The sequence below is a fragment of the Galeopterus variegatus genome, unplaced genomic scaffold, assembly GCF_000696425.1.
Source record: "Galeopterus variegatus unplaced genomic scaffold, G_variegatus-3.0.2 Scaffold6843, whole genome shotgun sequence".
In the NCBI taxonomy this organism is placed as follows: Eukaryota; Metazoa; Chordata; class Mammalia; order Dermoptera; family Cynocephalidae; genus Galeopterus; species Galeopterus variegatus.
The window spans coordinates 1-11415 of NW_007732954.1; the positions used below are offsets into that span (position 1 = coordinate 1).

Genomic DNA, 11415 nt, shown 5'->3' on the forward strand with positions numbered 1-11415 from the left:
CGGCTGAGGCGCCACTCTCTGCCCGGCCCTCGCCTCGGCCTTTTCTCTTCCCACCGCCTCGGCTGCCCGGCGGCGGCGGCGTCTTCGAGGATGAAGTGTAAGCCGAACCAGACGCGGACCTACGACCCGGAGGGCTTCAAGAAGCGGGCGGCGTGCCTGTGCTTCCGGAGCGAGCGCGAGGACGAGGTGCTGTTAGTGAGTAGCAGCCGCTACCCGGACCGCTGGATAGTGCCGGGCGGGGGCATGGAGCCCGAGGAGGAGCCGGGCGGCGCAGCGGTGCGCGAGGTGTACGAAGAGGCGGGAGTCAAGGGGAAGTTAGGCCGGCTCCTGGGCGTGTTCGAGCACAACCAAGATCGCAAGCACAGGACGTACGTGTATGTACTGACTGTCACTGAGCTGCTGGAGGATTGGGAAGACTCGGTTAGCATTGGGAGGAAGCGAGAGTGGTTTAAAGTCGAAGATGCGATCAAGGTTCTCCAGTGGCACAAGCCCGTGCATGCCGAGTATCTGGAAAAACTAAAGCTGGGCGGTTCCCCCACCAATGGAAACTCCATGGCCCCGTCCCTGCCAGATAGCGATCCCTAGTATGTACCGCGCCGGCACAGACTTGCGATTGTCCGCTCCCTTAGGCTAAACCCTGCCCGAAGCACCTCTCGTGCCATGTGCGGTCTCGCTGGGAGGAGGGAGGCTTCTTTTGTTTCCTTGGCAGACCTCTGAATCACGCTTGCAAACTGTCTCGGTTGCCAGGCGCAGTTTTCAGACAATTTGCACGTTTTTCAGATGCTTTGAAAATCGCTTCTTGGTTACACTGTAAAATGTTTCGGTAAGCCAAAGCTGCACGGGTTTTGGGTTTTTTTTTTTTTTTTTTTTTTAAGGTGCCTTAACTGCTCGCCCTGTTCGTGGAGGGGGTGGGGGTGCGCGCGCTCGCCCTGTTCGTGGAGGGGGTGGGGGTGCGCGCGCTCTGTGCAGCCTGTGATGTGTGTATGTTTGTTTGACATTTCACACGTTTGTGCGTGAGTGTGCGTGCGCATTTTAATACCAGTCTTGTAGTGGAGGCCTGTGAAGTCCGACCAACACCATTATTTTTATCCCTTAAGTTGTTTTCTCTTTTCACAGTATTGGCCCTTGCCACCGAGCCCTTCTGTGGCGAGAGTTGGTTTAAATGATGAGTTTGGAATTCTTAAAAAACGATTAAGAAATTTTACGTCTTGTGCTCCTTCTGCACTGGACAGTAATGTTAGCTTCAGAAATGTGATCTAATGTGCCTTTTTCAGGAATTCGTCTATTCATATGTAGATCATTTGATTTTCAAAAAACTTTCACAGCTGGTCATTTTTCACTGCTGACTTGAAATGGCCACTTTCTATAGCGTTTAGCAAGGTAGTACCTCAGAGAATAGCGATTTCTGGGGAATTGCTAGCCAAGCACATTTGATATACAGTACACATCTTACCTTGAAAACTGTGTTCACAGAATATGACTTAGTGTCGTCAGTTTCCAAGGCCCATTGCCCCTTTCTCCATACCCTAGAAGAACCATGATTCTCTCGATATAAATTCGTTTCTGAAAGAAATTTATCTTAGTGCCATTCCAGTTAAACTTCCCTGACGCCCAGTAACCACAGGCCTGGGAGCTTTTGTGATGATTACATTCCAGTTGAGTGAGCTCTTTTGATGCTCAGCTGTTACAGACTTCTCAAACTGTTGGGACACTCTCTCTTAGAGATTAGGGGGTAAATGTTTTGTTTCAGGACAAACTTTTTGGGGTTAAAAGTTCTTACGTTTGCTTCGATACTTGCCTGAAATCAGGAATCCCCTCTAAAATATATGAGTATATCTTCTGGAACTTTCTCTATTCCCCCAGCCATGTTAGAAATTATGTAGAAGGAAGCCTACTTTTGAAGCGAGTATCAAGCGTGGAAAAATCATGCCTAATTGTTAGGAAACCTAGAATACATCATGTCTCTTAAACATTATTGATAGGCACTTTGGGTCCCTGTTATGCATTCTGCTTAAGAGTTGTGTGAAGTCTGAATTCTTCTGGAACTCATCTCCCATGAAGGTTGTGGAATAGCCTACTTTGTGAAGGGAGTATGGATGAGGGATATCTTTCTACATAGAACACTTAACATCTTAAGAGTATTCTACAAACTAATAATAAATTTAAGTGGTTATTAGCTGTAATTTAAATATTTTGTTCTACAAATGAACTTTTTAAAAGACACAGTCACTGGTCGAATTGAATATTGTTACTTTTTTTTTTTTAATCTTTGGTGCCTCTTTTTAAAATAAGATCTTTGCCATATAGAAATATGTCTAAATAAAAAACATGTAGTTAACAAAAGTCAGTGTTGTCGAATGAATGAGTGGAATAGAAAATAAATAGCTTTAAAAAAACAAATGTATAATTTCATGCTCTAAATTATGCAGAAGTGTGGAATTTATCAAAATGTATCTTTCTTTTTATAGAAATACATGCCTTCTTATTTTTTAAACAAACTTTAAATCCCACAAATTGACCTTTTCTATTCCAATAATCTAAAACGACTAATAGTCTCAGTAAACTGAGATTCTTCAAAGTATACACTAACCACAAAGAAAGTGGATTGTTTCTTTATCACTTTATTTTATACGTAGTACTGCCTTGATCTAAAATGGCACACATACCTGGGAGATTTAACTTAAACGTGTCATTCATAGAGATAATAATGCACAATCTATGTTTTAACTTTTGAACTATATATTTGACAAATGTGAAAAAGTACAGTGTTGATGTTAACCAGCTCTCAAGAGTTCTTAGCCTGTAAATATTTGCTTTGTTTTGTTCAGAATCATTTGGATTGAGTACTACAACTTGCTAGGATTTTCTTTAGCATCCAGATACCTTCAGTTTATGCAATTTGTAAAACTCCCAAGCCTTTCATTCCTAAATTGCAACAGAACATTTTACAGTTATTAGACTTTAAAGTAAGTTTTGAAATTCACATAGGTAGTTCTTATTAAATATACTTATGGAATTCAGTATAGAAAAAATTAAATGAAAGGGCCCAAATAGCTTTTCATTTTAAAAGAATAATCCAAAAATTTTAGGGTAAAATAGTTGACACAAAGGTAAACTAAATGGTGTCTATAACCTCTGTCCTCCAAGTTTAATGCACAGTTGGAATTTTCTTCTTACAGAGTCATTACATAGCACCTATACATTATTTAAGTGATGATTGCAGTAAAAAATGTACAGCTTAATTTTTCAGCTCATACTCTGCCCTACCCCCTGCCTCAAAAAACAGTGGCCTGATCCAAAAGAATTAAGATTTTCAGTTATGAAGTAGAAAGAAATTTATTTTCAGCATGTTTTTTAAAGGGCTATTTTTTTCCCCACTGGACAAGTGCCTACTCTTACTCTTAAAAAAAGCTTGAAGATGACATGTTGAAGTAAAGGTAATTTTAGTATGTTTGATACAGAATTTGCCCTGAGTGTCTAATGTATTATATTTTCTAAGAAACCTATCTATATTCTGTTGATCAGATCACTGTTGAAAGAATTAACCCTGAAAGGAGTGAGGGGTGGCCATAAATGTTTTTAATTTCTTTGTATAGTTTCATTTGAGAGAACTGTAGTGATTTTAGCATATTTGTATTTAGAGACAATAAAAATTGGAGTGTGTGTGTGTAAGAATAGGAACAGGCAGCTTGTAAAATAACAACATTAAAGGGCCCTTCTTGGACAGATAGTTTAAAGGGCTCTGAAGCTGGAGCTGCTCCTTCTCTCCCTTCCCTTTATATGGAGTCCAATTGTAAGAAAGAGCAGTTCCTTCCTCAATGGTTGTTAACTGGGAAAAGGGAGGTGAAAATGCTGCTTTAGAGCCTACAGTATTAACACCTGGCCAAATTTTTTTTTCAGTATTCCTTTTGTGGAAGCATCAGGCAAAACAAATATTTTCAGCATCATTCTAGTATTGTAATCATCTTTCTGAATGACTGTTAGCCTATTAGAATATGAACTCTTTGAGGACTATGACCCAGACTTAATCCTCCCTGTATCCTCAAAGCATAGAACAGTGGCTGAAATTTTGAGACATTTTTCATTGATCCATAGATTAGAAATGTCTACCACCAGTGTATTCCTGATTTCTCAGCTTCATAATGTACCTGGGACAATTCGTTATTCCCTCAGGCTCTCATTTGGCCTCACAGTGGGACTACAGTGGATAATTCACTGAAGGCTTTTCCAGTACAAAGTGGTTGATGAACCATAGTAGGTCCTCAGTAAATATTTGTTGACTAGAGGAACTGATGAACCAATAAAACTGTATTAATAAGATTATTTTTTTCTAGGTGAATGGCATAGATGTTGTTCAGATTTACTTTGAAAGAATCAAGTATGTGAACCCAATGATGAATGGAATTGTGAAGCACAGGTGAGCTCTTTCGCTCTCCCAAGGATACAGCTCATCCTATGCTTTTGGACACTTCTTCCCTTTCTATTACAACTATTTTCCAGGTTGTTGCACTACCACTGTATCTGTACAGAATTCTAATTTGGCACCTGTTGCCTTTTTTTTGTGCTTTTATGATAATATGTCTGTATTTCTAATCCGGTTATATGATTTTGAATGCAAGGGACTTGTTTCCTGAGTCTTTTTTTTTATATCTAGCATATAAGCATTCCTTGAAATATGGTAGACATCACTGAAGTTTTGTTTAAATAATTATTTTGTAATGACACTGAGTGATAAAACATTCCCCTTCTAATCTGTCTAGCATATATTTGTCTTTTATATATCAGGTGTCACACAGCTGTCTCAAGGTAGCTGTGAGATATTAGAAAGCAAAAATTCTTACTCATAGGTCTATGTCATCCCAGACATTGATGGGCCTCCTGATGGCAGTACTCTACACCACCTATGAAGTATTTTTGCCAGAATTTTAAACCAAATTTGACCATGCCTCTAGACATAGTTCCTGATCTATAGAAAATACAGAGAAGAGAGAAACACATTACTCTATACCACAGAGATTCGACCGGCAGAATCCAGACTTCAGGAAACTCTATAGGACAAATGACCCAGTTTCTTCAGTAAATAAATTGCAAGGATAAAAGAGAGATGGAGGATGGACTTATAGATTAAAAGAAATTTAAGATACATCTTAACCAATTGTGTGGATCTTATTTGGATCCTGATTCAACCAAACTAAAATGAATACATTTATGAGATAGGGTAATTTGAACTTGACTGGATATTGATATTAGAGTTAATGGTATTGTGGTTATGTTGGAAACGAGTCCTTATCTGCGTTCTCAAATATTTACAATTGAAATGAAGCAATGTCTGGGAATTGCTGTAAAACAATGAGTCTGGATTTTAAGTGCATTGGAGACATGGATGAAACAAGATTGGCCTTGATAATTGTTGAAGCTGGGTGATGGTTAAAGGGTGGTTCATTATATACGTTCATCTCTACTATTGTGTGTTTGACATTTTCCATAATAAAAAGCTAATTAAAACAACTTGGAGTTTTTCTTATTAAGGCTAATATATAAGGTAAAGGAAAAAAAGTGGAGGAAAAATTTTAGATTGTTTAAAAGATGTTGGCTCTGAGGTTACCACTTCTGGCTCAAAGAGGTCAAATGCTCAAAAAGAGGGGAGACATACCCTGACTATGGTTTCCTTGCTACAGACCAATATTAGGTTTTTCTTTTAATTTGGCCCATTGAAATAGGAAAAGTTAAATCCTTACTTATTCCTACTGGAAAATGAGAATGGATTCTCATATGCTGTTGAGTAGGGTTTTTGACAACGCCTACAGTCCAGTTCATATCAATGTGAAAAATCAAGTGGAGCCTCCAAGGAGCAAAGTTATGGAATTTTATAAAAATCCACATAATGCTGTTTTTTGAATAGGTTTTAGGGGAATGATAGCTGTAGATTTGTTGGTTGCATGTTAATTAAATTTAAAGTTTTATTGAAGGTAGGTGAAATAGGAAAGTAAGCAGTCAACATTCCTGACTGCAGTGAACCATTTTGCATTTCACAAACTGCAGCTGTTCCTTCATTTCTGGACTGTGTTTAGAATTCCATAAAGGCTAAAGCCTTCTAGGTCAGAGTGAGTGAAGCTGTGCTTATGTCAAAAGATATGAGGTCTGTCCTGACTTTTCTGCAGGTCAAGAAGGAGCAGGCAAAAAGTGAGAACAGCATTGAATACCTCTCCCATGGAAGATGAATTCCTTCCTAAGTGTAAAGGACTGTGAAGCTAAAGCTGCCCCTTCTACTCCTGCTAAGTGTGTTCTAATTCTAAGAGCAAGCAGTTCCCCAAACCAACCTGGGAAAGGGGAGGTAAAGGGTTTACCTTAGAGCCCTTTACCACTCACTACAGGACAGAGCTTTCAATTCCAAGGTTCCCCTGTGAAAAGGCACCATGATATACCACAAAAACTTTCATCAGTCTTTCCCTGGAAGTTGTTTCCTAATTTGAGTTTACTTTGATTTTAGCAGATTTTTAAAATTTGGAGGCAAGCAGAGCCAGGGGAACTGTACGTGATGGGAGTAAATTAAAACAAATAGTGGTTTGGAGTCCAATAGGCTATGGCTCAGAACTGGCTTGACCAAAGGTTGTATGGCCTCTGCCAAGTTACTTTATCTCTCTAATCTTTAGCTTTCTCATCTGTAAAATAGGGATAATCATAGTCCTTACATTTGTTAACTACTGCTTTTGGGAAGCCCTTCTTGATCTCCTGGGGTAAGATGTACTCTTGTGTTCCCAGGTACCCCATTGCTGTGCTATGTCATAGTTCTTATCAAAATTATATTACACTTATTAACCCAAATGTCTCTGCCTTCTAAACTCTGAGGTCCCCTGGCTCTGAGGCCCAGACTGGTTTGTCTCTGTGCCCCTGGAGTCTGGCACAGAGCCTAGAACATGGCACCCCACAGGTGCTCATAACGTGTTTATTATACTTGTCAAAAACACATTGCTATTATTTTAGCAGGTATTTTTTACTGGAAAATATGAAAAATGAAATACCAAAAGACTGTGACTTGTGCTCAAGTTTCTCTTTTTTTGGAGGAATATTTTGTGTATAAGTCATGTTTTTATGTTTCAGAATCTTCCAGTACCAATATATTCCCAACTTCTTAGCTTCATAAATTACTGTATTACCTCAGGTGCTAAACTCTATTTGATATACAGCTGTATTTGATAATTCTCTGAAGGCTTCCCAAAATACAGATGATTGAAGTACATAGCAGAGTAAGCTCTCAGTATTTATTCATTGTAAGAACTGTTATATGAATACAAGTATGCTAGTTATTTTAGTTTATGGGTAGAAGACATAAGCTAGCAATCAGAATTATGGTAACAAGCTCATACATACAAGTCCAAGGCCTGACTGATTTGACCAGTAAAGATACAAGGAGCCACTTCTAGATTTAGACAATTTAGTACTTAGATAAACAGTGCAAAGAAGGGGCCAGCTCCCTGAGCCCAAAAAGATGACAAACAAAAGGGGCTAGATGACTTTAATGCAAATTGTGGGATACTCTTTTGCTGAGGAGCCAAATCTGCACTGCACCTGAGTGATTTTATATTCTGCACTCTATTCTGAAGGGCACAGGACAGAAAACCCTATATCTCATGGGAAACTGGTAGATGATGAGAAACTGGTTCATGACAACCCCCCCAGGGGAGCTAGGAAAGTGACTGGGAGATGGCCATTTAGCAACTACTTACTTTCTCATGTTTGGGAGGATCAAAAGGCATTTAACCAAGACTCAGATTAGCTGTAGCTCAAGCCTATGTGGATACATGCAAGGATGCCAGGGCACCATGGAGGAGCCATTCCCCTACAAATTCACTTTCCTTTTATGTATCCAGCTGAGAATTATTTTTATAAACATAGGCCACCTGTGTGGCCACTCTGAAGATACAGAATGGACCCCCAAGCAAAATTTGGTTCAAATAGCGAGACTGATGCTACCACATACACATCAATAGAGTATCCGAAGGTTTATTACTCATATAAAGAAGCTTTTGGGGGACAGGTGGGGAGAGCAGGGCAGGCTTCCAAAGCTGGTCTGAAAATGAAAGAGCAAGGAAAGGATACTGGCTTGGAGTTTTTGTTGTGTTTAGGTGGGTGGGGCTGGGGTGAGGGCTCCAATGTGCAGCTGGGGCTTGCATGGTTTGAAATTCCCTCCAGCATTAAAGGAGAGAGCACCCAGGATTTTTATTAGCTCATGCAGTTGTAGGGCTGAAGGGGAAAAGGGAGAGGTGAGGCTTAAATGTTGTCAGCAGTCAAACATAAAAAAAAGAGTTTATTACAATTTGCCCCTAATGTTTGATAACTAAAATATATCATGTTTCTTTAATTGAGTTTGAACAGGTTTAAATAAGCCATTATGGTATTCTATTATGTCTGTAGCCTGAGACCATTAAGGAAGATGGAAGTTCCATCAAGTGTCTTGTTCTAGAGCTTAGCATTGTGTATTCTGAGAAGTAACATGAAAGCCTTGGTTGCCATCAACAAAGTCTCTAACTCTGAAGGCAATAAGGAGTGTTTTGATAAGGCCTTGTATTATACCTTTAGTTTATATAGAGGCATTGTATGGTATTGGTTTATACTTTGGTATCTATGAGGCAAGAGACTATCAGAATTTCTTACCCCAAAAGGGACAACATTGGATAAGGAATGTATGGTGCTGCCATTGACCAAACTAGATAATTGGATCACTGGCAGTGGCCTAAGGGTCTAAAAATTTGCAGAGGGGCCAAATGTTGGCCAGGGCATTCATTGCTAAGATGACATCTCTAGGGGATCTCCTGTATTGCAGACTTTTCCTTACCTCCATTGTGGAGTAGTAGTCCAGTTTCCCATTAGTCCAGATCAATCATCCCAGCAAGCAGAGTATCTTTTTTGCCTGTTGATTCAAAGGCATGAAGAGTCCAAAATGGCAGGTTGGAAATCTTAATTTCCAATTCAATGGAATCATTGTTGTATGTCCCAGTGGAAGCATTCTACCATTCTACCAAACCAGCTACTTCAAGATGATGGAGAACTTGGTAAGAGCAGTGAATTCCGTGAGCATGAGCCCATTGCAGCGCTTCATGACAGGAGTGACTGGAGAAAGAGGCTGACTGCTATCCAAAGAACAAGTAATCCTATCAACTTGATTTAAAAATCCTCTGCTAAGGTTACACTTCGGCGAGCATTTACATGAGATGCAAATATCTTTTCCCAGAGTAGCCGTACACATATTCCTTCCCCAGACTTCCTTATTATCAATTTTCCAATCATGTTCCTCCCAAGTCCCTGACCGTCCAGCCAAACCACTGCCCTCAGCCCATGAATTGGTAGATAATCCTATGTCTGACCACTTCTTCTTCCAGGCACAGTAAACAACCAGTTTCACTGCCTGAAGTTCTGCCTACTAGGAGGATTTCCCTCCACCTCTGTTATTCAGGGATGCCCCAGAAAGGGGCTATAGTGCTGTAGCTGTCCATTTTCGGGTGGCACCTGCATATCATGCAGAACCATCTGTAAACCAGGCCCTCATCTTCTCTTCCTCTGTCAACTGATTGTAAGGAACTCCCCATGAGGCCATAGGTGCAGGCTGGGAAAGTGAAAGTAGTGTAGCAGGAGTGGAGACCATGGACATTTGAGCAACTTCTTCATGTAACGTACCTGTGCCTTTAGGGCCTGCTTAGGCCCAGTCTTGCATATACCACTTCCACTTGATGATAGAGTGCTGCTGTGAATGTCCAACTTTATGGCTTTGTCAGATAACACTCATTTTATGAATAGCAGTTCAGATCACATGGTAACTTGTTGGCCCATGGTTTAGTGTTTAGTCCCTACTACAGCCCAGTAGCAAGCCAAGAGCTGTTTCTCAAAAGGAGATTAGTTATCAGAAGAGCATGGCAGGGCTTTGCTACAAAATCCCAACGGCCTATACTGCACTTCACATATAGGAGTCTGCCAAGGGTTCAAAACAACATCCCTATGCACTACTGATGCTTCAAGTACCATTAGATTTGCTGGATCACATGACCCAAGTGCCAAAGCAACTTGTTCAGCATCGTGAACCTGTTGCAGAGCCTTCTCTTGTTCTGGGCCCTACTCAAAACTAGCAGCTTCTCCAGTCACTTTATAAATGGGTCAGAGTAACAAATTCAGATGAGAAATACATTGCCTCCAAAACCCCCAAAATGGGGCCGGCCTGGTGGTGCACTGGAGAGTGTGCCACTTGGGAGCACGGCGGCGCTCCTGCCGAGGGTTCGGATCTCATGTGGAGACCAGTTCCCACTCACTGGCTGAGCGCGGTGCGGGCGCGACACCGAGGGTTGCGATCCTGTTACCAGTCAGTAAAAAAGACAAAAAGGAAAAAAAAAAAAACAAAAACCAAAAACCCCCAAAATGCCCACTAGGCACTGGTCTGTCTTTCTCTCTCTCTCTGTCTCTTTCTCTCAGCTGTATGTACTATGGTCGGAATGTGTCCCCCCAAATTCACATGTTGAAAACTTAATCTCCAATGGAATAATGTTGATGGTGGGGCCTTCTGAGAGGTGTTTAGGTCATGAGGGCTCCACCCTAATGAAAAAATTAGTGCCATTATAAAAAGGGCAAGTGGAACTGGATTTTCTATCTCCTGCTCTTTTGCCACATTGAAGACACAGAGTAAACCCCTTTTTGGCCCTTTTACCTCTTGCCATGTGAGAATGCACTAAGAAGGCCCATACAAGATGACAGCAACTTGATCTCGGACTTCTTAGCCTCTAAAACTGTGAGAGAATAAATTTCTGTTCTTTATAAATTATAGTTGACCCTTGAACATGGTTTTAAACAGCATGAGTCCACATATATGCGGATTTTATTCAATAAATGTATTGGAAAATTTTCTGGAGATTTGAGAATTTTAAAAAACTCACAGATAAACTGTGTAGCCTAGGAATGTCAAGAAAATTAAGGAAAAGTTATGACATGAATACATAAAATATATGTAGATACTAATCTAGTTTGGAAACTGGAGGAAAAGTCATTCTACTTATAAAGTGGCAAAGAACTTGGCTAAATTATGTCCTTGTCCTAAGACGTTATAAAAGACAGAACTTAATAGTAAAGAACAGAATATTTGGCAGAAGAAATCGCTAAGCAGCAAAGTGTTCAGGATGCTGCATGGCTTCTCTTAACTTTTTTTAGTAAGTTAAATGAGAAGAGAGAAACATTTTAAAGACAAAATTTAAAATTAAAAGGAAAGCAGAACATAAAGATTTGGAAAACTCTTATCCTGGCCACATAAAAAATAAAAAAGCTTGTGTAGGAGAGAAAATCAAGGATGTGGACAAGCTACCACTTGATAAGGAGATTAGTATATATAGAAGAAAATCAGGTGCTATTCATCAAGACAATGGGAGAAAGACCCCA

General features: G+C 40.1%; 1 protein-coding gene across 3 annotated transcripts; it reads left to right on the forward strand.

Annotated features, from left to right (window-relative positions):
• The first annotated feature begins 15 nt into the window (after positions 1 to 15).
• LOC103606791 (diphosphoinositol polyphosphate phosphohydrolase 3-beta) lies at positions 16 to 11161 on the forward strand. Of its 3 annotated transcripts, XM_008591337.1 has the most exons (4): positions 16 to 586; positions 4053 to 4057; positions 6177 to 6183; positions 11152 to 11161. In XM_008591337.1, the coding sequence occupies exon 1, from the start codon at positions 91 to 93 to the stop codon at positions 583 to 585; it is 495 nt and encodes a 164-aa protein (XP_008589559.1). In that variant the 5' UTR covers positions 16 to 90; the 3' UTR covers position 586; positions 4053 to 4057; positions 6177 to 6183; positions 11152 to 11161. The 3 variants fall into 3 exon arrangements, 2 of the variants coding, with proteins under 2 accessions (XP_008589559.1, XP_008589558.1); XR_551917.1 differs by lacking the exons at positions 4053 to 4057; positions 6177 to 6183; positions 11152 to 11161 and adding exons at positions 4335 to 4417; positions 4848 to 5508 and having other exon boundaries at positions 16 to 584; XM_008591336.1 differs by lacking the exons at positions 4053 to 4057; positions 6177 to 6183; positions 11152 to 11161 and adding an exon at positions 4335 to 5508 and having other exon boundaries at positions 16 to 584.
• The last annotated feature ends 254 nt before the right edge of the window (positions 11162 to 11415 follow it).

Coding starts and splice junctions, on each gene's coding strand:
- LOC103606791 (XM_008591337.1), top strand. CDS start 91: ATGAAGTGTAAGCCGAACCAGACGCGGACCTACGACCCGGAGGGCTTC.